The 26,868-nt window shown below is 43.1% G+C and overlaps 2 protein-coding genes across 2 annotated transcripts in view; one reads left to right on the forward strand and one right to left on the reverse strand.

Moving 5' to 3' along the window:
- SNX25 (sorting nexin 25) overlaps window positions 1-2,759 on the reverse strand; it is a 57,795-nt gene extending 55,036 nt beyond the window's left edge. The window contains exon 1 of the mRNA XM_081020474.1: window positions 1,828-2,759. Coding sequence (XP_080876600.1) covers window positions 1,828-2,337 — 510 coding nt within the window. The 5' untranslated portion in view covers window positions 2,338-2,759. The remainder of the gene's footprint in view (window positions 1-1,827) is intronic.
- A 2,550-nt stretch (window positions 2,760-5,309) lies between these two features.
- On the forward strand, window positions 5,310-26,411 carry CFAP97 (cilia and flagella associated protein 97). Its single transcript, XM_081022158.1, has 6 exons — window positions 5,310-5,459; window positions 9,988-10,893; window positions 10,973-11,044; window positions 19,672-19,940; window positions 24,854-25,004; window positions 25,865-26,411. Exons 2-6 carry the CDS (start codon window positions 10,017-10,019, stop codon window positions 25,996-25,998), a joined length of 1,503 nt encoding a protein of 500 aa, XP_080878284.1. The 5' UTR covers window positions 5,310-5,459; window positions 9,988-10,016; the 3' UTR covers window positions 25,999-26,411.
- The last annotated feature ends 457 nt before the right edge of the window (window positions 26,412-26,868 follow it).

Here is a 26,868-nt window from a genome sequence, read left to right on the forward strand (position 1 = left end):
AAAAAATATTACAAGTTTAGCTTCTATTTATATGTGAGCTGTCAACCAAACATTCATCTACTGTGCTTCACACTGATTATTCCCCTCTGGATATAATTTCTAAGAGTATACTATGATGTGCAACAAACACATCTGTCTATTCTGGTCCTGGGAGGCAATCAAAGGGTGGGGTACATTTTCCTTGAGAAAAGCAATATAGGAAAATTGTCATGTATGAAGCAGGCTTAAACTCCTGTGTGGTCAATATTATGAATTGTTTTCAGTAGATCTGACACTCTACAATCAAACTTAGCTGTGGCAATTCAAACACTGTTTCCCACTTATCCTCACAGCAAATAAGGAATGATGGTTCTTCAGTACCATATTTACTCGAATGTAATGCACACCTTTTGGGGCCAAATTACGTCGCGAAAATTAGGGGTGCGCATTAGATTTGATGGCACATATACATTCGCCAGCAAATATTTTTGGTTTCAAGGTTTTGAAAATTGAGGTGTACATTAGATTTGATGACGCATTAGATTTGTGTACATACGAATCTGTGTGGACTGCACCACTTCAGCCGGCATGGGTGCTCCACCACTAAAAACCTCAATGTAGAAAACTAGATATTCTGGAGCTGGTGAACATCTAACTTTTTACATTTAGGGAGCACAGGTGTGTGCGTGTTTTGGTATAGAGAAGAAATCCACTCTGCAAGCTCCCCTTTGTAGTGGTAAACAAAAGCTTACCAAAAGTAAGAATGAAGTGCAGATCCTTCAATGTCATCAAAATCCTGTACAATATGGTGCCTTCATCCTCATCTGCTGCTTCTCATAACTGGGCCTTCCTTTAATGGCACCCCAAAAAAACCACTGCCATATAAGCGGGCTGTGTCACCCTGCCTGTTCAGCCAGCTATAATATAAAAGCCAAATGGACAAAAGAACACCTCAAATTAAACAAATGAATAGGGAGATATGTTTTTCTGCTTTTTATTCATAAGCACATAGTACTGTATTTAGGAACACACATTTGAAATTGGCCAGCTTCGCCTACTGAACCAGTTCTATTTATTTACTGTATTTCTGCATTGCTCCAAAGGGTTATCTGAGTGACATGTGGTTTAAATGAATAAAAACAGTGAGAAAGCAGTAACCCAAACGAAATACAACCATTGCAGGGCAGCATTAAAACCTATCAACAGCACAGCACACACTTCCTGGTGCTGCTTGTTGTTAATCCTACTTTGAACAAGTTTACCGGTATTAAGCTTCCAGCCCTGAAATAATCCTCTGCTACTTCGGGCACTGCAGCCAAAATAACTGGAGCAACTGCACTGTCACTGCACAGGTGAATAATAGGAGACAGTCATCTTTCAGCAGGGAAGCGGGAGATGAAATTAGGTTTCAGGCCGCTAAGCAGGCACACACGCAGTCCAGGTACACAGATTCCCCCCTTATTCCTATTTTGGTATGAGATATTGAGGTGGGGGCGGGAATCAAGCCTAGACCACCTTACACTTACTTGCTAAATAATAAAAAAAAAACGCCTGGACTCCAGTCTACCTGAACATACTATCCAGGGAGGCCTACAGTTGAACCCCAGATGTCTGGGGAAGGCTGAAGATCTCTGCGATTCCCAAGTCGGGACGAAAATATACTCTGTATGGGCTCAGAGGCACTGTCCACCCCACGGAGCTGAGAACCCAAGGAGAGAGCACAGTACACGGGCAACTCTGGGTTGAACTCCAGCCCTGCTTTGGAAGGCAAGGCATGCACTCTGAAAAGAGTCTGGAAAACTTAATTCGGCGCAAGGCAAGGGGTCCGTGGCAGGGGCACTTACTTACCACGGCAGCTTGCAGTAAGGGAGCGGCGTTTTCCCTGCCGGGGTAGCGGCAGTTCCAGGCAGCGCGGAAATCCGGCGGGGGTCTGAGGCGGCCGCGGCTCCGGCTGACGAGAGCCAGCAAGGTGCCGACTACGAAGGCGCTGGCGGCGCAGGCCAGGTAAAGGGCCAGCTGGAGCAGCAGCAAGGCCAGGCTGGGCTGCCCGCCAGCCTCGGCCGCCTCCTCGCCGTCGTCGCCCTCCTTCTGCCGGCCCAGGTGGAAGAGGGACACCGCCAGCAACAGCACCCCCAGTCCGGCGGCCAGCATGGAGCAGGGCAAGCCGCGACCAGTCGCCGCCGCCGCCTCGTCGTCCTCTTCGGCGGCGGCGGCGGCCGGGACGCTGCCGCCCCCGCACGACTCGCCGGGACTTTGAGCTGCAGGGGAGCCGGCGGCGGCCGAATCGAGCTGCCCGCTGCTGCTGCTGCTGCTGCTGCTGCTGGAGGGCGCGTTAGCGGCGTCGGCATCGGGGAACATGCTGCTCCAGGCGTCTCCGGGAACCAGCGCATCTCCCGCCGCGGGGGCCCCCTCGCAAGGTCGCGTCCCCCCCGTCAACAAGACTCAAAGCCCCGCATGGGCGCAGGCAGCCGGCCGGGCTCATGCCCGGGATCCCCGAAGGGACGCGCAGCTACAGCGACGCAGCCTGGCCGCCTAACTGCGAACAAAAGAAGCTGCTGCTGCCGCCGCTGCGAGCGGCTCTCTAGTTCATCGCATCTCGCGCAGCAGCCGGCGGAGGCCCCGCTGAGCCTGTTTGCGCGCCGCGGCGGCGAGAGGAGGAGGCGGATGAGGAGGAGGAGGGAGCGCCTGAATGACAGCAACTGCTGGAAACCGAGCCATGTGTGCTCCAGCGGGCAAGGCGGGGCCAGCCGCGTAAAGGCAGCAGCTCCGGGCCAGCTCTTGCCTTCCTCCCCTTGGCTGGTTGCGGTGTCAATCTTAGCGCTGAGATTCGCGCAGCGGCTCCGTCCTGTGGGTTTTCGCTTCTCAGGAAAAGAAAAAGAAGTGCTCCCTCCAGCGGAAGTCTGCAAATCCTCCTGCGTTTTGCAATGCCTGGTTGTGATTTGAGAAGCATGCAAAATGCGCGTGTTTCCAGCTGCATCCTGCAACCCAGCTACAAGATAAAGGGTGATAGCAGGGCGCTTTCAGCACCAAGAGTTATGCAGCCCAACCCTATGCATGGCCGTGAGTTCACAGGGTTGTATTATTGGAAGGGGTACCGTGGGTCATCTAGTCCAACCCGCTGCGCTGCAGGAATCTCAGCTAAAGCATCCATGGCAGGTGGTCATCCAACCTCTGCTTTAATATCTCCAGTGAAGGAGAGTTCACCACCTCTCCTGGGAGTCAGTTCCACTGTTGAACAGTTCTTACTGTAACACCCCCCCCCACCACCAAAAGGGTTTCTGGCACTGCCTCCTGCAGTAAAGCCAATTGAGGAGATGATGGGTGGAAAAGGTATTCAGTTTGAGAGATGCATCAATCTAGACACAGGGTGAATAAGATCACAAAGGCTGTGTACCTCACGTTGGTGGAAGCAGATACTTATACATATTGCAAAAATGCCTGAGCTCACGCCCGATGCCTATAAAGGTAAAGGTAAAGGGACCCCTGACCATTAGGTCCAGTCGTGGCCGACTCTGGGGTTGCGGCGCTCATCTCGCTTTATTGGCCGAGGGAGCCAGCGTACAGCTTCCAGGTCATGTGGCCAGCATGACTAAGCCGCTTCTGGCGAACCAGAGCAGCACACAGAAACGCCATTTACCTTCCTGCCAGAGCGGTACCTATTTATCTACTTGCACTTTGGCATGCTTTCGAACTGCTAGGTTGGCAGGAGCAACGGGAGCTCACCCTGTCGCGGGGATTCAAACCGCCAACCTTCTGGTTGGCAAGTCCTAGACTCTGTGGTTTAACCCAGAGTGCCACCCGCGTCCCTAAAAGCTTACTAAGTGGCTAAAGTTCTGCACAGACAAGCGCATGCTAAGCTCTGATCTTCTCGCCACTTGTGGGGGCTCTCATGTTTGTTCCGTGCTTGCATTAGCAGTTTCATATATGGTTTTGGAAAGCCACCTAGCTTCCTGTCATGCTCTGTTGTTACAGTACCTATGTACTTTCCAAACCCTAAAAGGTCACATTTCCTGTAATTTGCTAAACTGGTATATTCTTATCTCTATTACCGTAGCAGTCTGCAAATTCATGCAAGCATAGCAAGGCTTCTGCTATACCATGGTGGGGGGGGGGGGCAGTTAACGTTTCATGTTAGAAACATCCTGGAGATAATGATTGTCCACTCGTCCACCTAGCCCTGTATCCCTTGTGGGTTGGCTACCATTGCCGTCAGAAAGTTCTTCCTGATCTTTAGCTGGCATCTCATTTCTTTCAAGTTGGGTCTTCTGTTGATGTAATCTAGAATAGCATTAGTTTTTTTTTTAATTTTGCTTTTTTTGGGGGGGGGGGTGCTGCATCACACTGTTGTCCCATGTTAAGCTTGTGGTCTACTAAGAACCACATTTACTACTGGCAGGCCAGAGTGTCGCCCATTTTATATTTGTGCAGCTGCTTATTCCTGCCTAAGTGTGGGACCTTACATTTGATAATTATTGCTAATTATTTTATATAACCAATGAATATAATGTGGACCTTATTCTCAAGTAAATATGCCTAGATCCTGCTTCAGGCTGTAACCCTAACGGCTGTTAAATTAAATGAGACTTGCACCATGATCCTATGCATTTCCTCAGAAATCAAAACAATGGGATTGAGTGATAAGCGTGTATTGAACAGTAGCCTTGCAACACAGGGGTTTGCACGTTTAATCGGAAGATTCCACTTCTTAATGAGACTTAACCCCAAATTAGTGACCATATTAAGACTACTCCTTAACGCTTTTGGGAATGCAACTTAAACACTCAGTCAGCCATAACTCACTTGAAAGGGAAGTTTAAGGCAACGGTTGTGTAGATGCCACGAGGAATTTGAGAACCAAGAGATCGCATTATTTACACTGATTGTAGCAGATCTTATTTACAAAACCCTTTGAGCAGCCTCGTGAAGGAGCCATCGAAGGAGGAGGAAGCTTTTAATGTTTATAGCACACCTTTAAGGGGCTCTCTTGACGCTGGGTGATGGCGACAGAAAAGGCAAAAAGATCCGAGATCCCCGTCTAATCTGCGGGGATTACATGCTCTATTTGCGGCATTGCCAGTCGCTACCATTTATCAGACGAAGATTTGACCTTAGCTAGAGAGTAAGCGGCTACGGCCGCCTAGCTAGCCTGCCGGCGCATCCAAAATTAGCCGAGGAGTCTGCTGGCAGCCTGAGGGGACACCTTGGCAAGCGCCTCTAAAACGGCGGCCCCCGAGGCAAAGCGAGCGAGCTCAAGGCTTCCACCTGCTGCATTGGAAAGGGAACTATTACACATGCCCACGCGGAGACGGAAGCAGCCTCTTTCCCCTCCTCTCCCCAATCCCGCCCTTCCCGTGGTTACGCAAACACAAGGCCGGGCGGGAGAAGCCTGGCTTGGTGGAGAGCGCGAGGCGAGAAGCGCTCTCCGAAGGGGCCTCCAAGCGCCGGAGCGCTAGCGACGCCTTCTGCCCGCCCGGCCTGCGGTGAGTACCCGAGCCTTGCTTGCCCCAGGCTGCTCGCCCTCCCGCAGGGAGGTGGGTGTCGGCGGAGCCGCTGCTGCAGAGCGCCGACCCGCCGCCCTCCAACGCCTCGCCGCGGGCTGTGTAACCACAACAAAGCGGGAAGGTGGCGGGCGTGTGCCGGCGTTCCCTCCGACGTATCGGAGAAGCATTGGCCGTAGTGGCGGGGGGGGGGGGGGTCTGGCTTTTTCCAATCGAGGAGAGGAAGGGGTTTGCCCTCCGTCCGACCCCGTCTGCATGCAACCAATTTTCTGCGCGTGGCTAGCCTATATGCAGCCTCCTTCGCCTTTTCGAGGAGCTCCTTAGTTAATCCTGCGTGCAATGTCGCTGCAATAATTATCATTAGGCTTCGGCTTGACGGGCGGGCGGGCTTTTGTCGCCAGCAAAGGTCGTTGCGGGAGGGGGGGCAAGTTGCGCGCGATTATAGTCGCTCCCATTGCGCCCTGACGCATCGCGGTCACGACTCCGGAGGGAGGAAACCGCGCTCTTGACAGATGTCTTCCTAGGCAGCCGGAGCCTGTTTGGCTGTGACTGGGGAGGGCACGTGGTGTTTGAGATCTACCCCGAATGGGGAATGCTTATGCCTTTTAGAAGAGTGAGCCTGATGCCATCTTCCAGTGTTAAACTTCGCTTTGTGCAGGCAAAGGAGCGGTGGGCTTCCTGCATTTTGGGGTGGACCTGATCTAGATAGGTAGCAGAATGCTCAAGCTGGATAGGTTGGGGTGTACTGCTTCAGATGCAAGTGATCGTGGGGAGGAAGTCTGTTTTGAATCCTTCATAATGTTAAACATACACATGCCTCCCTGCAAGTAGAAGTGAGGCAGGGAAGCACATAGGAGACAATGATTCTAGCCCAGGCTTCTCTTTACTGTGCTAGCTTTCTACATGTAGGGAGATTTTATTTTATTTTTTTAAATTAAAAAGCAATGCATCCACCTCACCAACAGTCTGAAGTGGTATAGATCATTCTACCACCTTCTTCATTTTTCTTTGCCATGGGCCAGGGAGTCCAGATCAAATAAAGCGGTATCCAGGCAGGCTGGAGCCTGCTTCCTTTTGTTTACCTCAATACATAGATACCTGTAGTGGTAAGATAAGAGAGTGGCAGAGCTTTACAGCATCTGTTAATATGGATCCTTTCTTTCTGTAAAGCAGGATTAGACAACCTGTGAGGGATGCGGGTGGCGCTGTGGGTTAAACCACAGAGCCTAGGATTTGCGTGGCGAGTTCCCGCCCCCCACCAGGATAAATAAAGACACGAGACACCATAGCTTAAGGTTAAATGGGCGAATTAGGCCACAACTTTATTGAATTCAGGAATGAGAGGCATTGGCTTAGGCATTGGTCCTAACGACTATCCGGCTGCAGCCCATTTGCTGGAGACACGGGGAAGGGTTAACACTATATCGGGGGAGTCACCTGCCAAGGCACGTTGACTAGGAGCTCCCCCGGGTCACCGCTCGGGGGCGTGCCTTTGGCCCACACCTCCATAGGCTTCGGACAGGGCCACGCCCCCCCGGAGTCCTTTAACGGACCACCCTTCGCTCACTGGGGGGAGGTGATGGCGTTCCTCCCCCCCCACATCCTCTTAACCCCTTCTTACCAATGCCTACTGCCAATGCCGAAGAGTTGTGACGAGTTGCTACGAGGTAGGCGAAAAACCAAATGGCTGTAAATTGCCAATTGGGAAAAATTCCTACCATGCCCCATGTGGCAACAGACCGAAGTCCATAGCAAAGTCAGAGACCTACCTAAAGCCCACCTAAAGGGAGGGAGGGTGGGAAGACGTGGGGGCTAGCCGGCGAAAAGAGGGCGAGCCCCCTCCGTGCCGGCCCTAAATAGGGCAGACCTCCTGCTCTCGCGGGGGCTGAAACCAGCCCCCGCTCACGTGGGGGGTGGGCGTGAAGCCCGCAACCCCACCTCCTGGGCAGGCCGGAAGTGGCTTTGCGTGGCGAGTTCCCGCCCCCCACCAGGATAAATAAAGACACGAGACACCATAGCTTAAGGTTAAATGGGCGAATTAGGCCACAACTTTATTGAATTCAGGAATGAGAGGCATTGGCTTAGGCATTGGTCCTAACGACTATCCGGCTCCAGCCCATTTGCTGGAGACACGGGGAAGGGTTAACACTATATCGGGGGAGTCACCTGCCAAGGCACGTCGACTAGGAGCTCCCCCGGGTCACCGCTCGGGGGCGTGCCTTTGGCCCACACCTCCATGGGCTTCGGACAGGGCCATGCCCCCCGGAGTCCTTTAACGGACCACCCTTCGCTCACTGGGGGGAGGTGATGGCGTTCCTCCCCCCACACACATCCTCTTGACGTGGGGGCTAGCCGGCGAAAAGAGGGCGAGCCCCCTCCGTGCCGGCCCTAAATAGGGCAGACCCCCTGCTCTCGCGGGGGCTGAAACCAGCCCCCGCTCACGTGGGGGGTGGGCGTGAAGCCCGCAACCCCACCTCCTGGGCAGGCCGGAAGTGGCTTTGCCGATCAGAAGGTTGGCGGTTCAAATCCCCGTGGCGGGGTGAGCTCCCATTGCTTGGTCCCTTCTCCTGCCAACCTAGCAGTTCGAAAGCACATCAAAGTGCAAGTAGATAAATAGGTACCGCTCCAGTAGGAAGGTAAACGGTGTTTCCGTGCACTGCTCTGGTTCGCCAGAAGTGGCTTAGTCATGCTGGCCACATGACCCGGAAGCTGTACACCGGCTCCCTCAGCCAATAAAGCGAGATGAGCACCACAACCCCAGAGTCGGTCACGACTGGACCTAATGGTCAGGGGTCCCTTTACCTTTACCTAGCCTTTCATATTGTTACAAAAACTGGGTGCCTGCCCCTCCCACTGCCGAGCAGTGGGAAGTTTGTGTCTTAATCCGTATCCCAATTAATCAAAATCCTAACATTTATTCATTCCTAAGGTTTAGGAGGAATACCCCTTAGTCTATAACAATATACCGTATTTACTCAAATCTAATACTCACCTATTTTGGCCAAATTATGTTGTGAAAATTGAGGTGCGCATTAGATTGATGGCGCATTAGACTCGAGTAAATACGATATTTGTTGGACTCCACCACCCATCAGCCCCATCCACCATTGCCAGTGGTCAGGGGTGATGTAGTCCAACAACATTGGGAGCACAGGTACCCCACTCCCACTGTAAAACATACTTCCCATGACTAGAATAGTCCGGATCAGTGTTGCATGCCTGCCAGCGTGCTTGCCTTCTGCGTACACACAGTCGGCATCACATGCATCTGTGAAATGTTCTCTGCATCCTCCCTCGCTTTCAACAATGATACTCAGGAAGCAACGGTGGCAATTATCAGACATTTTAAAAATTGTATTTTTCTATGTTGCATTTCCTTGAGCTTCCTATGGAAGCATTTTAGTGGCTTTCTATGTGAGACTTTGCCAGGAGCTGTCAATTCAGCGTGGTAAGGTTTTGTGCACCTTTAGATTATATGAAAATGTTAAGCTCAGAACAGAAACAAGCAATTCCATGCAATATCAAATTTCCTTATGAAATGGTGGGAAAAGAAGCAACAAAATCCCCTCTAGGATCATTATTGTCTTTTTAAAAAAGATAAATGATTAACATTCTGCATAGACTTAAAGTTGGGCAGAGATACAGGGATGCAAACTTAAGTAGCTCTATAAGACCTCTAGCTCCACCTACGTTTCATATCCAATCCTTCTTCTTTAACTTTCCGCATGCTTGCAGAATCCCACCACTCCAAATGGTTAGGTCACATTGAAAGCGAAATCAGAACCTGTGGCCTATCACTTGAGTTGCTGCTTATGCTCCCACAATTGGAAGCATTCTAGACAATCAAGCGCAGAATCCTGGAGATTGAATTCCAAACCCTTAGTTGCACAGCCAATAAACCCTGTTCCCCATTGGGGTTGGGAATTCCACCCTCTTTGGCCAGGACATTTCATATTTACACCAGCTTTACAATCCCCACCTACTCAGAGCTCTTTCCCTCGCAAGATTTAATGTCTTATCATCTGCAGTTTTGCAAGGTAGATTTTTGAAAATCCCATACTCTGATACTGCCCTTCTGGCACAAAACAGGTTGAATGCATCACACACGTTTTGTTTTATTGGCCATTTTATGCAAAAATATATGATAAGTATTTGGCCCCCTTATTGAAGGAGGGGATTTATCACACTGGCTCTTCCAGGGTTTTCTATCTGCTGAACAATTGTAGTAATGACGTTGTGGAGTATGTGGCAAAATGTTTGAGTGACGCCATGAAATTACATCACCATAGGTCCCAAGAGCCATTTTCATACCTCACAATGTTTGGACAGCTTTATCCTAAAGTATCTCCTACTATGTTTTGTTAACTGTATTGTGTTCTGATCCATGTATAGAATGCACTTTTTCTATGCCAATAAAGGAGATTGACTGATTGACTTGTAGTTGTAGAGTGGGTTTTGAACCTATATTTTTTAAATTTCTCAGTTAGTAATTCTGGTGTTCCATTTGCAGGAACCGCATTTCAGCACCTTTTTTTGATCATGGACCGTATGTATGAAGATGTGTCAGACTGTGAAGTGGATCACTCTTTCTTCGATAGTGACTTTGAAGAAGATGCGGCGAGGAAAGGAGCAACAACAAAAACAGATGAGAAGGCAAATGGTGAGCACACACAAACAGAAGATACAATTACAGGCAAACCTGGCTTGAACATGGAAACCAAAGTGGTGGAGGATAACTGTACTGAGGAAGAAGACAAAGCAAATAAAGATACAGAAACTCAGGAGGGGGAGGAATTAAACAATGGTGCTTGTGATCCTGAAAATGCTGTGTTGTCGTTAGCTTCTCTAAATTCAGAAAAGGCAAGTACATCTGGTAGGATTTCAGCACAAGGTAAAGGAACGCATGGAAAAAATATTTCCTCTCAAGTTGACCAAATAGTTAAAGCATCTGAGGAAAACTACTATACAGATGAAGAAGACAGTAGCGATGACAGCAGAAACCAGAGGGTTAGACTTAAGTTGTCTAAGCAGTCTAATAGTGCAAAGGTTAGCAAGAATATTGCAGTCAGTTCCTCCTCGTCTTCCTCCTCCTCACATTGCCTATCCTGTAGTTCTGATACAGACTGCTCAGATTCAGATGGTTGCTTGTCAGACTCATCCTGCTCTTCTTCAAAAAAGAAAAGCAAATGTAACTTGGCGCTTCTTTCTCTGAGAGAAAAACCCAGCCCAGGAATTAAATCGGTGGAAGTAAAACCTAAGCTCGGTGACTATGCAGAAGAGTCTGAAGATACTGTGACTGATGTGACTCCTCTGTCAACTCCAGACATCAGTCCCATCCAGTCTTTTGAACTTGCAGCATCTAATGATAAGAAACTAAAGGTTAAAAGACAAGAAAATGTGAGCCAGGAGTTATATGGTAAGCATGAGGTGCAAAAAGCTTTACACTTTTGAGGAGAACAATTACAAGCCCTGACTGAATTTCTGTTTCTCCTTAGAACCCAACTTGGATCACAAATGTCATCAAAAGGTCCTGCAGGAGGCTGTGGACTTGAATCATCTTTTGAAAGGTGACATTTTCTTAACTTTAAAAATATGGGATTTGCTCTCAAAATAATAACATTCTGATATAATATGTGTGTCTCTGCTGTTCTTTCAGATCTGGATAAACATTTTCAGTTTTTCCCTTGAGTTCTATGGAACAGCAATTGTTAACAAAAATATTTGTTTGGTAAAGTTATTATTTAGATAGACTGCACTCTATACACGATAAATGTCTTTTCAATTTATTTCTGTTTATTACATTTATATTGTGCCTTCTCTCCAATGAACTCAAGGAAGGACACAGAGTTTTCCCTGTCCATTTTATACTTCCATCAACGCATATAAGTTGCTATGGAGGTTAGGCTGATAAATAATTACAGGACCAAGGTTTCCCCACGGTGCTTAGTGATTGAGTGGGTGTTTGAATCTGGGTCTGCCCGGCTCATCTGTGCAACAAGCTCAAAAGGTCACCATTGATTCCACTGGATATATTTTTGAATTCAGAGTAGTAGTAAAAATCTGCATGGCCACAGTAGCATAAATGACAACATATAACCTCTGAAGCAGACTCTTGATTCTATGTATGTATGTGTTTAAATAGTACATTGCTAGCTAAGGTTTGTAGTTGAAAAGAGAACCTGAAATTTGCAGCCAAATTCTGTGGACAGCTTAGAAACTAAAGAGGCAGTCAATGGAAGACACTTTTTTTTTCCAGCAGAGCTGCTACGGCCCAGCCAAAAAAATCACATTCAAGGGGGACTGGGGAAACTTGGTTATCTCCTGAAAGATAAACCGGGTGTGGTGATCCTAGTTCACCAAGGCACTCCCAACCCAATTTTCCTTCTACTCACTTTCGCCCCACAGCAACAACCAGATCTCATGGTTCATCATAACAATGGACACTCAATGTATACTTATAGGAAAATAAGTTATTATTTTCAAGTGGCAGTTTTCAGATGTTAGGATGCTTGTAGCTTATACATGTCAACCTTTTCTCTCCTAGCAGAGGTTCATTGTTGAATAAATTACTGAGAGGCAATAATCAGTGATGACTCAATGCTATGTATTTAATTAAGGTGGCTTTACTTGTTATTATGAGGTGATCATTACAATTATCAAATTAATAATGAAACAGGAATTCAGCATATGCTTGTCTATTAGTTTGTGGTTCTGGTAAACACATCCAAACACCTTTCCATGTAAAAAAGGAAAAGAAAGCATCAATTACCTTCTAGCCTAAAGCATCAATGCTCTGTTGGACTCAAACTCTCTCAACCCATACAGAGCCTTCAAGACTTTTTATCTCCCTGTCTTAAATTTGCCAAAGTATTGCACCCATGGTAGCAACTATTCTGAAAATCAACTAGAGGTATTGTTTTAGAGGGCAAACCGTGAATATGGGAAAACTCCAGGACTCTGTAAAACTTCCCTTCTTTACTGCAATAGAAGTTTAGTAGTTGTACTCCTTGGGAAGACGTGATCAAAAGTCTAGATGCTGCCTGAGAACTGTTTGAACACAATGTACTAAATTCACTGGTATGAAGTAGAGGAAATGTGTGCTGATCTCCTCCTGCAGGGCAGAAATTGATAATCCAAGCATATAAAATTGTCATGTGTATGAAACTCTGCTGTTCAGAAGTGTCCTCAGTTGCACATAAGTTCACACATGCCTTTCCTCTGCAGGAACTATCCAGGTGTCAGTCTTGGGGAAATAGTATCTGATATTAGCAACACAAAATTACGTACTTCAGTCGTAAACTGAATGTTACATTTTTCAGGCACTTTTGAAAGAGGGTGATAAATCAAAAGAGCGAGGGGAGGGTATTCCAATTAATTCTTGAAAATATATGATATATAAAAAGAAACTCAACATCACCAAAAAAATAAATATGGATTATTAACCGTTTAAGTCACTTTGATGTAGAATGGGAGCACACATTAGCTTAATCATGGTTTTTGAATGTTTAAAGATATTTTATCAGATCAAGACTGAAAAGATCTCAGATCATCATTGCTTTAAAATGTGATGCTAGAACACTATTCATATCCTTTGATAATGATAAATACTTATTCATCCTCTTGCACTTGAATTCTGGATAGACTTATTTTCAAGGTAATATTTCTTCTGTTCTTGCATCACTGGTAATTTGGTTTATGAAAGGGTATGTTCTTTAACTGTTAAACACTCCAGAAGAGCCTTGATAATGTATGCATCTTTTCTCAGGTGAAGAGAATTTTATTTTCTTTCTTGCCAGCAGCCCCAGAGACAACCTGAAACCTCATTTTAATGTCTGCTTTCTTCTCTCACATTGCATCTTGAGATTGTGATCAGATGCAGACTCCATCTGTCATCCAACTTTTCCCTTCTCCGCCTCCCCCCTTGCTCTGTTTGCCATCTAGCCTAATATAGAGTTCCTGCCTTCTAATTTGTGGCATTTGGGTTGACCTAATAAAGGTATTGCCCAAATACAGACTTTGGAGTTTTTTTCCTTGCGGCCCAACTTCTCCTTTTGCGTACCTTTTTTCATGTCACATATTTACACAGTGCAAAGACCACGCTGTTTTAGCCTCCTGTTTAGCCTCCAGTTTTTGTAATGCAAATATAAAAATGTTCTGTAGATGAAGGGAGCCATTTGTCTGTCTCTGAGCATAAGTGAGTTAGAATAGGACTCTTAGAACAGGCTTCCTCAACCTCAGCCCTCCAGATGTTTTTGGCCTACAACTCCCATGGTCCCTAGCTAGCACGACCAGTGGTCAGGTATGATGGGAATTGTAGTCTCAAAACATCTGGAGGGACGAGGTTGAGGAAGCCTGTCTTAGAATGCAATTGGAGCTCTCTGAACACAGAGCTCTGGGTCAATTAGCGGAAGAGGCTGCTTTACTTCTCAGTAGCTCATTACAGTTTCTTAACTTGTATTGACTCAATTGGACATGCACGTCAATGCATGATAGGGAACGGAAGTCTCCCTTGTACACAAAACAATAAACAATAGAAATTAGCACAATAAACCACAGATTTCAGCCCACCCAGAGAGGACACTTTCCACATTATAACTCATTCGGAAGAGCAAGTACAGCCCAGTTTTGCAAAAGAATGGGAGGAATTATGTGTCCTGCGCTCTCTTTACAAGTTAAATACAGCTAAGCTGCAGAATTTAGCATAAATAAATAAATCATTAGCTATTAATTTTTTAATGGGAGGAATTATGTGTCCTGCGCTCTCTTTACAAGTTAAATGCAGCTAAGCTGTAGAATTTAGCATAAATAAATAATTAGCTATTAATTTTTTTTTTACCGAACTTAATCTAAAGATCACAGGATGATTTACAATATAAAAACAAAAAACTACATACCTATAACATAAATAAGAACAATAACACCCCACCTACATGCACAGTTTAAAAGGCCATAGATTGCTTAATTAGCCAAAGGCCTGGGAGAGGAGGGTTGTTTTTGCCTGGAACCTGAAGATAGGTAATGAAGGCGGCAGGTGAGCCTCCCTGGGGAGAACATTCCACAAGAGGGGAGCCACCACAGAAAAGGCCTGTTCTCATATTGCTGCCCTCCAGACCTTTTGCAGAGGAGACACACAAAGAAGGGCCTCAGGTGATGATCACATAGGCATGTCCTCTTGTTTTAGAAAAGTTTTTAAAAAGTTAAGAATGTAACCAGTCTAGAGATAACACCAGTATGACTTCAAACGTTGTGGAACGGTTATTGGCTGGAGCTGAGGATTCTGGTATTAATACAAATATATGTAGTTTGTTGAATGCTTTCTATCATTTGATTACACTGCTCTGATATGAGATGTCCGGTGCCAATCTATTATGACGCACTGCTGATGTCATGTAAGCAGATTCTGTATTATGACATCCTGGCAGTAATCATTGCAGCATCAGAAGTGTTTCAAGAGTTGAACAGCAGGAAAGAGGATTTCTCCATACAATTAGACTTGATATAGATCAATGTGATGAAACATCCCAGGTTTCAGGAATTTGCTGGCAGAAAATAGGTGAGTGCTGTAGGCAGAAATTAGAGAGATGAATTTAAACTTTAAGGGGCAGCATCAAAGAGAGGTTACTTTAATGGGCAATATGTTAAACATGACTTGGAATATGTAACTAAACATTTCTGTAGTCAAAATCAATCTACATTTATTTTGTACAGCACCTAGCACATAGTTTCATCCTAATCCTGGAAACAGTCTGGGTGCTGCCATAGACTACCTATTTAATAAAAATATGTATACATATGTTATATGTAAGCTCTGGTTTTAAGCCAGGATTGTCTCCAGAAGGATTTTGCAATCCATGGATAGGTGCAATATTCTAAGGATATGTGAAGTTGTTCATGGTAGTCTGATGTCATAGTCTTGGTTCCAGTGTCTTACCTGCAGAAGCGGGTTGGGCAGGAAGAACTGTAGATTGGTTTTGGCTTATAGATTGGTAGATTGTCTTATAGTTGAGATACATAGATGTATTTATCCTGGGTGGGCATAGCTAATATCCATGGCATCAATTGCCATTTTTTAGCTTTCCAATACAATTTGTAAGATATCTTTGTTTTGATTATCTCACAATTGTACTTTTGGGGGGGGGGATTATATACATAAAATATATTTGATAGTGAAGTCCCTTTTAAGTTCAACATGATCACCCTGATAAAGTTTTAACTGATTACATTAAGTACTGTATATCCCAAACTGCCAAACCAACTGGTATTGGTTTACAAATACCACCCAAAATATTTTCTCATTTGTGACCATTTTGCGAAAGTTGCCAAAGAACATGCCTGGGGCTTGATTCCTTGGTGCACCTAAATCAGACAGTCTTGAATACCGCTCTTAAGCTCTGTGCTGATGTTCATGCAGATTATTTGTTGCTGGACTCGTCTCCTTTATCCCTAACCACCATCCCTGGTAAGGGATGATGAGAGCTATAGCCAAAAAATATCTGGAGGACCACAGGTTCCTTATCCCTGTTCCAGATTGTTAACTTCTACCCATGCTGAAAGGAGAAAACCTGGTGCCAGGTAACAAATCAACAATCCCTTAATCAGGGCTTTTTTCAGCCGGAACTCACTGGAACTTAGTTCCGGCACCTCTCAGGTGGACTCCATAGCCATTCTAAGAGGAGGAGGAAAGTGTTCATGATGAATTCCAGCACCTCTTTTTCTAGAAAATTAGCACTTCTCTTAATGAATCTATAGTAATTGTGGTGATAGAAGCACATTTTTTGGCTATATGAAAGCACTCCTATCTTATTTGTAAGAGGGGGGCCAGAAGTGGAAAACTCCCTTCTTGTGCCTTAGGACATTTGTTTTACCTTTGTTTATGATGGCATTGCTTATGAAGCAGAAGCCAGGTGTTCGCAATATGCACATTTTTAACTGTTCTCAGTGAGGTGTAGGGAAGATTAGTCTTGCACAACTTCACTGTATATTATATCTAGCAACAATCATTTTAATCTGCTAATCTAGGAGTTTTAAGATTTCACTTCATTTCCTAAGGTGACCTTGTGTTTCAGTATTAAACAATACATTTTTAACTGTCCTCCATAGGGACTGTATGATAGAGCAAGACTGGGGTGCTTTATCCATTGCAGAGAACTAAAGCACTCTAATTTAGAAGAAATTATCTATGTAGAAGCTTCAAGCAATGAAGGGTTGAGATGTGTAAGTGACTCTTTAATATGCAATATTTAATAGCTGTTTTGCCACATTCCAATATGTAAAGCATTAGAACAGAGCATGTAAAGGTTGTCACTGGCTAAATAGCCACACAACTGGCCCTCTGTGCACAAAGGTTCTTTGGACTTGTGTGTTTCATCCACATCTTTTTGTTGGCCAAGTCACAAACTATCATGCAGGCATAATGTAATCTTTTGATGTAATTTCACTTACCTTACCTAGCACTCCACTGCCAGATACAAAACAGTTTTCTGTGAGTAGAAGGGCACCTTCGAATCAAACCTGTCATATTTAACTGAAGTACAGGTGGAATACTGGTAACTTAGAATTGTATACTAATATATTGGGAGAAACTGAGCACATAGAAGAGTAACACTTTTAACTGAGTTTAATTTCACACTGGCATGAAATTCAGTACTAAGTAGTGTGAGAGCACCTTTTATTAATTTTGGGAAAACTCTTTTATCAGTTTTTGTGATTTTGCTGGAAATAAATCATTCCCTTTCTTCACTGTATGCATCTCATGACACTGTTCCCCTAGCTGCAACTCTTCTGCCAGTTCTTGGTATTTCGCCCCAAGCGAAGATGGGTATTAGGATGGAACAACTAGCTCTCTTCTCCATATGCATTGGCTTTTCCTTTTAGGTTTATTTCTGAATCCTGGCTTATAATTACTTATCAACCTAGCAGTTTGAAAGCATGCCAGTGCAAGTAGATAAATAGGTACCGCTGTGGCGGGAAGGTAAACGGTGTCTCCGTGTGCTCTGGTTTCCGTCATGGTGTTCCGTTGCGCCAGAAGCAGTTTAGTCATGCTTGCCACATGACCAAGAAAGCTGTCCGTGGACAAATGCCAGCTTGGCCTGAAGCAAGACGAGTGCCATACCCCATAGTAGACATAACCATCCAGGGATCATTTACCTTTACCTTTTTTTACCTTATCATCATCATCATCATCATTATTTATTATGTTTCTGTTCCACCTTTCCTCTCAACATAGCCCAGGGGTGGCAATCAACTAAGCAGCAAAACAGCGCAACATAAAATAAATTATATTTACAACCTCTAAAAACATTGAGAATAGCTAAATGTTTTGTTAAATAGTTGCATACCCCTACAGCTAAAATGTCTCTCTCTTTCCACAAACTGAGTAGCCCTTTCCCAAAACATATTTTCCTAGTTACTGTTTGCAGTTTATCATACTGCTTATTATTTCAGTCTTGGTCACCCAGTGTAAGGTTTTGGAGAGTCATGTAGAAACTTAACTAAGAGTAATGGAGGTCCCTATCCATGCAGAGTTTCTGAACACACCATTCAACACACCATATGTTTCCTTGATTTCTGTAGGTTTTGAACCTAATTAAGATTTAAAATTTATGTACCACCTTCTGTCTGCTTTTACTCTTGCCATTTAAGTCCCTAAAGACAAATCAAACTTGTTCAATAATTTCAGGCTCTCTAACATCACTGTGGGTTTTTGTTACACTTACAAGGGAGTTGCCTTCCCAAGACACACAGCTTAAGGCTATCATCAGTTGCACAGTTGTCTGCTTTGCTGCAAATTGGGAAGCATTTGATTTTAAATTCCAGTCCATGGTTTACTTTTGATAAACTAAACAGCAAAATGTTACTGGTAGAAGATATGTATCTGTGCCAGAGGCCTCTGAAATAAACTCTGCCTACTGTAAACAGATTAGTTGAGCAGTCTCATATCCATTCAGCAGAAAGCAACAGTTTCCTTTCTTCATATGTGGTAGAATCATAGGTTAGAAGTAGGCAAGATACTTCCTTGAAGATGACCTAAGCATTCCTGAAATCATCAGTAGTCAAGGCTTTTGCTCAGAGACGGTATACTTCCTACAGTGCTAGAAGTTGAATCATGGAAATGAAATCCCACAATCCCTAGAATGAAAAATGCAAGGCAAATGTTGATAAATGTTTGTTTAAATATTGTGTGCTATTTGTAGACCCTTTGCCATGTCACTTTGGGTTGCTTAACCACACCTCTGTGCCTAACTCAATAGCACACAAGGTCGAAGAACAAAGTATCTGGTGTTTGAAACTCTAAAAAATACTGTCCTTGGCTAATGCTCATGTTTCTTTCAGCAGTGTACATATTGCCAATGATGAGAAATGTAAGTTGATATAGTGTGGTTCTCCTAGTATGGAGAGACTCTTCCACAGCAACTGCCAGTATAGGACATCTTAACTCAGGGATCACCAATGTGGTACTTGTGGGTAGACTACATGTGACTACTCTGTCTTAACTTCATGTACATTTTCAAAATTATCCATATTATTAGCTCATCATGTATTTCTAGATGTGGCCAAGTGCTCACATTGCCCAGTCCTAGCTCATGTTTAAGAATTATAATGCACATCATAGACCCAGCTTCACATATGTGTTGGATTCCTCCTTAAGTATACTTCTGTGCTATGTCATGACTTTTTATGGTTTCCATGCATTCTGTTTCTTTTGTTTGGAAACAAATGAGAGTTGGTGTGCCTCTTACACTTGGAGCCTAATATTGCAACCTTATGCACAATTTTCTAAAACTAAGTGCCATTGAACACACTGGGATAAATAACATTGCAAAAGGGTGCACTGCAAATATCCTTCGGTGCCATGGTAGCAGCAGTATTGTGTTCTCTCTAGGCTAGCATCTGGTGCCCTCTGAGTGTTTGGGCTATAACTCTCAGCAACACAAGCCAGCATAGTCAATGGTTTGGAGCATTATGGGAGTCATAGTGCAGCAACACCCACAGGACACCAGGCTGAAAAAAGCTTCTGTAAGCTTTTGCTACGTATGCATGTGTTGCCATTTAAAAGCTATAGGCTGAAAATGAGGTAACCCCCTCACTTAAGTTAGCTGGTTAAACCCAAACTCAGATATTTCTGGATTTCAAGTGAAGATATACAACCCCCTCCATCTATGTTGGCTTCTCAAAGGTTTATTTGTTTTTAAAGCTTTTCTGCAGCTGGAGAAAAAAGAACAACAGAAGCTGGTCTTGGATCAGTCCTCTATAGGGTCAAGGAAAAACTACTCTTTCACAAATGAGGAGGTTCGACAAATTGATCGGGAGAACCAAAGGCTCTTAAAGGAATTGACAAAGCACTCTGCAAAGCCCAGGAGCAAAAGTGCCTCGCTGAAGAAGCCTCCAGGCCCAGCACCCAAGATGTACCACAGTGCCATCAACAGGCAGAGAGAGCAGCAAAGGATTGACAGAGAGAATCTGGTTAGTTGAAGTTCTTTCGTTTATTAAGCGGAGTTTTGTACCTACTAAGTGCATCTATTACAACCTTTAATAAGTCATTGAGCAGTGTCATTGTACTATTGCTATGATTTGGAGAGATGCGTCATTGTAACACCCGCCACATTCTGTCCATGTTCAACCTAGGAGGAAAGGGGGAAACCAGCCAACCAGAAAATAAAAAGCAGTATAAAAATGGCATGCCCCCAGCATCCCTTGAAACACAACCACACCCCACCATTGTGTGAACTATGAAGTCCACATACCACCCACACAGAGAAGGAACCAGTGAACCCCCAGCCCCCAACTGCAGTACACACTACCATGTTGCAACACACCAGTCTTATCTGCTGCAGTGCCATAGTCACATCTCCCTCCTCATTGACCCTGTTCCATGCCCTTCTTTCCCCTGGCTGGAATGTGTTCCTAAATTTTGATAATGCTTCTTGGGCTGCGTACACACTGTACCTTTAAAGCACATTCTTTCCCTCAAAGAATTCTGGGCACTGTAGTTTCTTAAGGGTTGTTGGGAACTGTAACACAGTGAGGGGTAAATGGCGCCCAGAATTCTTTGAGGGAAATAATGTGCTTCATATACACTTTAAAGGAATAGTGTGCATGCTGCCTTATTTGTCTGGATGCACAGTTGTGTGTAAACCTTTTGACTCTTTTGCATGGCTGAAATGCGGCCTACTATGTACAAGGGCTACACACCTCCGATAAGGAGTGGGTTGGAGGGATCCCTATCTACCACTCCCTAGGAAAAAAGAAAGTTAACTTGAGGAGTTCTTGAACTGTCATCTTGGTAGCAAGGAAGAAGAAAAACAAATTATGTAGTACCAAGAGAGTACATTAATAGTGTGTCAATAGCACGAAGAATGTAGCCCATAACATAAAATGAAATGGAAATAATTGAGGCGATAGCTAGCAGTCAGTTTCATTATCTGTATCTTTGCTTGTTCCATTACCATTGAACCATTGTTGTAACCATAGTAACACATATTGAGGCAAATGGAAACTCGCATTTCCATGTAATAGGTCTTTATCTAGAGCTGATCAAATAGTAATATAATGTAATTTTGCAAAGTATTATTACATGCAGGAACAGAGAGAGTTTGATTCATGGTCTGTCTGCTTTTTGCATAAGAATTCTGATCTCTGCTAAGGGTTTATGAATCCTAAATTTGCAGTAAATTATATAATGTACTCTGTCTCTCCAATACTCAGGATTTTATTTTTAAAATTCCTATACTAAGAAGTCTAAGCACTTGATGCCTTTCCTTGTGTATCCCCACCCTGCAATCCCATTGCTCTGTTGGTCTCTTTCTGAACCTTCACAGGTTCAATTATATTCTTTTGAGGTGCAGCAACCACAAATGCATACAAATATTCTGGATGTAAATTCATCGCAGAATGGTTTGGTGACATTATGATACTGTGATTCCCCCACACACCCTCTTAACACATCTGCAGTTGCATTATTCTTCATAGTATCAGATATATTGACATATACACATACTTGGTGAATTTTGTGCTGTGAGATTAATCCATTTACATTTTCTTCATCAGGGCTTAAATTCTCAGCTAAGAGCTATAGACAGAAATATCTGTCCATGTTTTCACCAAGAGGCAAATGTATTTGTTCTTTGCTTGTTGGTTCTTTTGATATACTGTAATTGCATTGAGCTCATATTTCCCAGTTTTAGCAACCACATCCCTCGTGCTCTAAATGAAATAGATTGACCACACTTGTTCCGAAAACTAGTGATCTTTCAGAAGATTGATCTAAAAGGTTCTTTTTTGGTGAACTCTAACTACCGAGTGTTCAATTTCTGTTTTGGTTATTTAGCATTTCATTATAATTACCCAGGTTGCATTTATACTTCATTTAGTTATTGGTACATGGTTAGCTTGTCTTTAGTCATTGGTCCCATTCTAAAGTCAATTATCCTTTTAAATCCTTTTTCCTTCGTATCATATTTTTCTATATGCATTCCTACGTAGGGGAGCAGATCTTCCATGTTGTTTTCTGCTACCCTTCCTAGATAGAAACACATTTACAGGTTAAAGCAAAGTTTATAGCTTATTTTGAAGTTTTCATTTTTCCTCACTTGGCAGGTGTCCTTTCAATGTGACTGTTCAGCATCAATGTAATTTGCTGGCCTTGTTCAGATATAACACTAAGCCATGGTTTAGTGTTATGATAACAGCCCACAGAATGCCTCAGGCCTGCATCCTTCTCTCATTGGAGCCATGAGGAGAGGTTCAGAAGCTTTCACTTCCATTTTAGATTAACTGCAATTTGTCATGTCATCCAAACTCTGACAAACTAATTAATTTTAATGATGAGTTTTTTTTTCTGAAACAAGCCAAATAGTGGTTGATGAAGCTAGCCTGTTTCAGTTAATCATAAGGAAGATTAACCACAGTTTAGTGATCAGGCGATGAGCTAAACTGCAGTTAATTTAAAGTGGAAGTGAAAGCTTCTGACTATGCCATAAGGAGGAACCCAACAATCTCAAAAGTCATTGGGGCTTGCTCTTGTAATGCTAACCTATGGTTTAGACTGAGTTATATCTGAAAACAGCCTTTCTGACAACTGATACGTAATAGCCTCAGGACGCTCTTTCCTGACCATTATGAAATAACTAGTTATATATAATATACCTTATAGCATAATTTTTGTATGAGTAAAATTTCCACTTTCATTTTAAAGTAACCTTTTATTTTTACATTCCCCACTGCTCTAGATTATAGTCAAAGCCCTTTCTTTGCCATTTCTCTCTATTTCCCCCTTAATACATTGTTAAAGTAAGTATTTGTTCAGTTAGTGCAAGAACATTTTCCTGCACTCTCCCCAAGCACCACATCGATAGCAATGTAAGTTTAAAATTTTTTTGAAATCCTCAGTCTAAATTGATTATCTCCCCTGCCCTTGGTTTTATGAAGACAACTTTTTAAGCACCTTAATCCAAAATTTCCTTTACTATGCTTCTGTTACTTCTCAGAACCAAATATCAGACTGCAAATTTATTTATTTATTTATTTTTTGTTGAATGACAGTGAAACTTGTCCTTATATTAAGGAATATTTCAGTGCAACTCTTAGTAGTAGCAGTGATACAGGGTAGTATTTAGCTAAGTTTACTAAATAGAAGTAAAATGCTAACTTGCTAAACTGAGTTGAAATCCAGTGCAAATTACCTCTGCAAATTAACCTTATTTGTTTATGGAAATGCTCCAGTTCATTTTTTTCTGGAAAGTTCACAACAGCACTTATTTTTTATCTGTATTGGGGAAAATGAACCAGTGCCAAGTAATACAGGATATTCTGTGTGTTCTGGACATTTTTATATAGACAGCTGTTTATACTGGACAAAAACCAGTTTCCTGTTTTTCCTGTGACTGTTACATGTAAACAGAATTGGCAACGTGAAGTACGTTGCTGCCGCTGAAGAGAATTTTCTTCTAGAAAAGCATTTCCTCTTTTTTATTATTACATTTTTATCTTGCCTTTCCCCCTTCTTCTGTGAGGTAATCCTGACTGCAAGATTTTGACTGGCCCAAGATCACTCAGATGTCTTTTAGGCAGGGAAGGAATTTGAACTTAGACTCTCCCTAATCCAAGGCAGACATCCTTTCCACAACACCACACTGAAACACAAACACACTATCTCCTCGCATACTTGCCCATACTAAATATTTAGATTTTATATGACCCACCAGTGGCATCAAGCAAAATGATTGCATTGATGTGTCTGATAGTTTTGGGTTTTCTGTTAGAGAAGCAGGGATAAAAACCTGAAAATGTGGAGTTAAGGTACGAGATAGAAATTTTATTTCTAGTTCAACTAGCTAAAGAAGCTAAATTTAGATTTGAAATGTACTCTTCTGCCTCTGCTGTGAAAAATAATTCTGGTTTCTGTTGCAAATTAAATTAGAGGAGACATCATATAAACAAAGCCAAACACCTGTCCAACAGTCCAGTGGCCAGTTGTTTCATAATTCATGTGTAGCTGGTAGCTTCAGTGTGTGGTCTCCCTCACATTTGACTTCCATTTTGAATAAAGCACTGTTGGGGGGAGTAAGTTTGAGCTTTTAAAAAACAACCACATTTATTTAAGTGCCAAATATAAAAAAGAAGGGAAAAACAAAGAAAGATCAGGGGGCAGGGAGATGGGGGCAGAGAGTGACAGTACACACTGTCAACACAAATGAAGAATATAATAGCTATCAGTACTTCCTTCCAAAACTAAACACGGAAGGCAGTATAAGCCATCTAGATAGGGATCCTCGTGAAATTGGTGTTTATTAAAAAATAAGTTCAAATGTATCAAGGGTGGCGAGGCCCTCAGGCAGTTGCTCAATGGATAGTGTGTGTTTATTCTTTCAAGTTCAAAATACCTTGGAAACAAGAAGGGCTCACAGCTTCTGCTTTCCTACCATTAATCCCCATGCTTATAGGAATATTGTTTAAGAGTATCTGAACATAAATTACAACAGGAGTGGTAACTGCAGCGATTAGATTACTATTTGGCCCTCGACAGTAAATGATACTTAAGCCACAATACAGAAAACAACAAAATTCACAATCTGACCCCATTAGCTGATCTAATGTATAAACCCGACAATCACTCCAAAGTTTGACACTGCCTTTTCGTTGGTGTTTGAATTAGGCTGGTAGGAAACATAATGTGCTACTTTCCCATTTAACTGTTATATCAACAACATGGCTTGGTTTAGTTCTTTAAAAGTAAGCTTTTCTGCTGCCCATCATTCCCTAACACAAATTACCGGTATATCATAGCAAAGAAATGGTATTCAGCTTTAACTAGTTATGATAACTGCTATGGGTTTTCTCTAAACAAAAAGTAATATTTTTAACAAATTAAATTTAAGGCTTTTTTGAAGAGGCTTGAAGCAGTGAAACCGACGGCTGGTATGAGGCGTTCTGAACAGCTCATGGACTATCAGCGGCAGATGAGTTACCTCAGTTCTGCTCCCTCTCCAAGGCGAGGGAAGTCTGCCTTAAGCCACCACAGCCCTTCTCGTAAGCAGAGTTTGCGCTTTTCATTATGTATTTTTTGTAATAGTGAATCATGCTTTCAAGTATACATGCATAATCCTGGATGTCTTCATCCCCCAGTCTCAACATGATTCAAATGTGTGAAAAGAAAAGAAAATTACTAAAGCCCAGTATTTAGTCCTATATGCAACTTGCATTGCTCTGTGTGTGTCGCCCTTCATGTCCAGCTATGCATTGAGAGTTATATGGCGAGATGAACAAGTCCCATTCTCAGATTTTTCTTGCAAACAAAATGTTTTGGGCAACATGACTACCAAATTACAGCCTTCTAGCAAATGTTGATTATTTGTAGAGTTTACTGTACTGCATTACTGTTCAGCATCTTCTAGTCCCCTGGAGTGTTTTGGGTTAGGGTTACTTGTGCACTAAATTTCAGATTATTATTTTTTGTGTTAATATTTTATGGAAAAGTTTTCCATTATAAAGAAATAAAGTGACACAAAAAAAAGAGAAGAAGAAAACAAAAAGAAAAAAACAATATATGAATATTTACGGAGTGGAAAATCAGATTTCTTGATTCTGTGGGGGTACATTTCAAGAGCGAAATACACGTTACGGGTTGGAGCCAAGTGTTGCTCCAAATGTCCTAGATTCTCAGAAGTGTCTTTTTGAGGGTTCAGAAGACAGCAGCAGAAAGCAGGCATGGAGAAAGCCCCTTCCCATGAGCTGAGCCACATTTGCAATTGTTAAGACCCTAACCCAATATTTCTGATCACAAAACGTGGAGTTGCTTGCATAGATTTTAAATGGCTTTGTTTTTCAAAATGGCAGAGTTATGCAAGCACCTTAACACTGTCCTCCCTTTTCTGTGTCCTTCCCCACAGGAGGTGCTTCGCGAGCATCCAGCCACAGTGCATCTAGTACCGTGAGTCGGAGAAGTGAAAGACCCGTTTATGACTCATCCAGTGGTGCCCTGCAGCGATTGAAACCCACTAGTATTCGTACTGCCTGGCTCTAAGTTATTTGCACTTTGCCACCAGATTATTAATTCTGATGTATTTGCAGGTTGCTGTAAAGTCTGTGCAAGAGTATTGTAATATTCACTGTTGGTGATTAAAGGACACTGGAAAGTGATATTAACTACAAACAGATACAACACTGATTATTATTATTATTGTTGTTGTTGTTGTTTTTTGAGCAAGCAAGATCCTTACTATATGCGTTGGATAATATCTTCCCAATCAGTATTTCTGCTAATGATATATTTGTATAAGAAAAGTGGCACTGTAAATCTTATTTATGTTCTTCAGTCACAACTGAAGTTCGGATGTGAAGAGTAGAGGGTGGACTTGTAGCACTTTTGGACCAGTGTAAAAGTGTAAAAAAAAAATGCATTTCATTTTTCATTGTACAATAAACATTTGCATTGGATTAGTTGCTCAGTCTTTTGTTTCTTACAGTGTAGCTGCTGTTTTTAATTTAGCACAGTCAATTTATGCAGTCTTCAAGGAGAATTACATCGCTGGTGTTCAGTATGATTATTTATGAGGTCTTGTGGAAATGGTAGAGTGACAATATGCAGTACAATTCAACTCCGTTTCTTTCTGGTGATTCTTGAAATGGTTCTGTTTGGCTGAGTGCTTTCAGATGAGCTTATGCTTTGCTGCTGCTTCCGTGTCACATTCCAAGAATGATTTTTGATCAGGTCTCCATGCTTAATACTGATATATGTTATCTTTAAATGTTTTAATATTACATATATCCAGTAGCAGTCAGAATGGAGGGATAGAGGTGCTTACGTGACCCTCCCCTTGCATTGCTATACCCTTACCAGGAGGGGCAAGACAAAGGCGTACCTGATGCGGTGTGAACACGCTGGCAGGAGCAC

Source organism: Podarcis pityusensis, assembly GCF_964106645.2.
Source record: "Podarcis pityusensis genome assembly, chromosome: 9".
In the NCBI taxonomy this organism is placed as follows: domain Eukaryota; kingdom Metazoa; phylum Chordata; class Lepidosauria; order Squamata; family Lacertidae; genus Podarcis; species Podarcis pityusensis.

Coding starts and splice junctions, on each gene's coding strand:
- CFAP97 (XM_081022158.1), top strand. CDS start 10,017: ATGGACCGTATGTATGAAGATGTGTCAGACTGTGAAGTGGATCACTCT. Junction 19,941..24,853: donor GGATTGACAGAGAGAATCTG/GTTAGTTGAAGT, acceptor ATTAAATTTAAG/GCTTTTTTGAAGAGGCTTGA. Junction 25,005..25,864: donor AAGCCACCACAGCCCTTCTC/GTAAGCAGAGTT, acceptor CCTTCCCCACAG/GAGGTGCTTCGCGAGCATCC.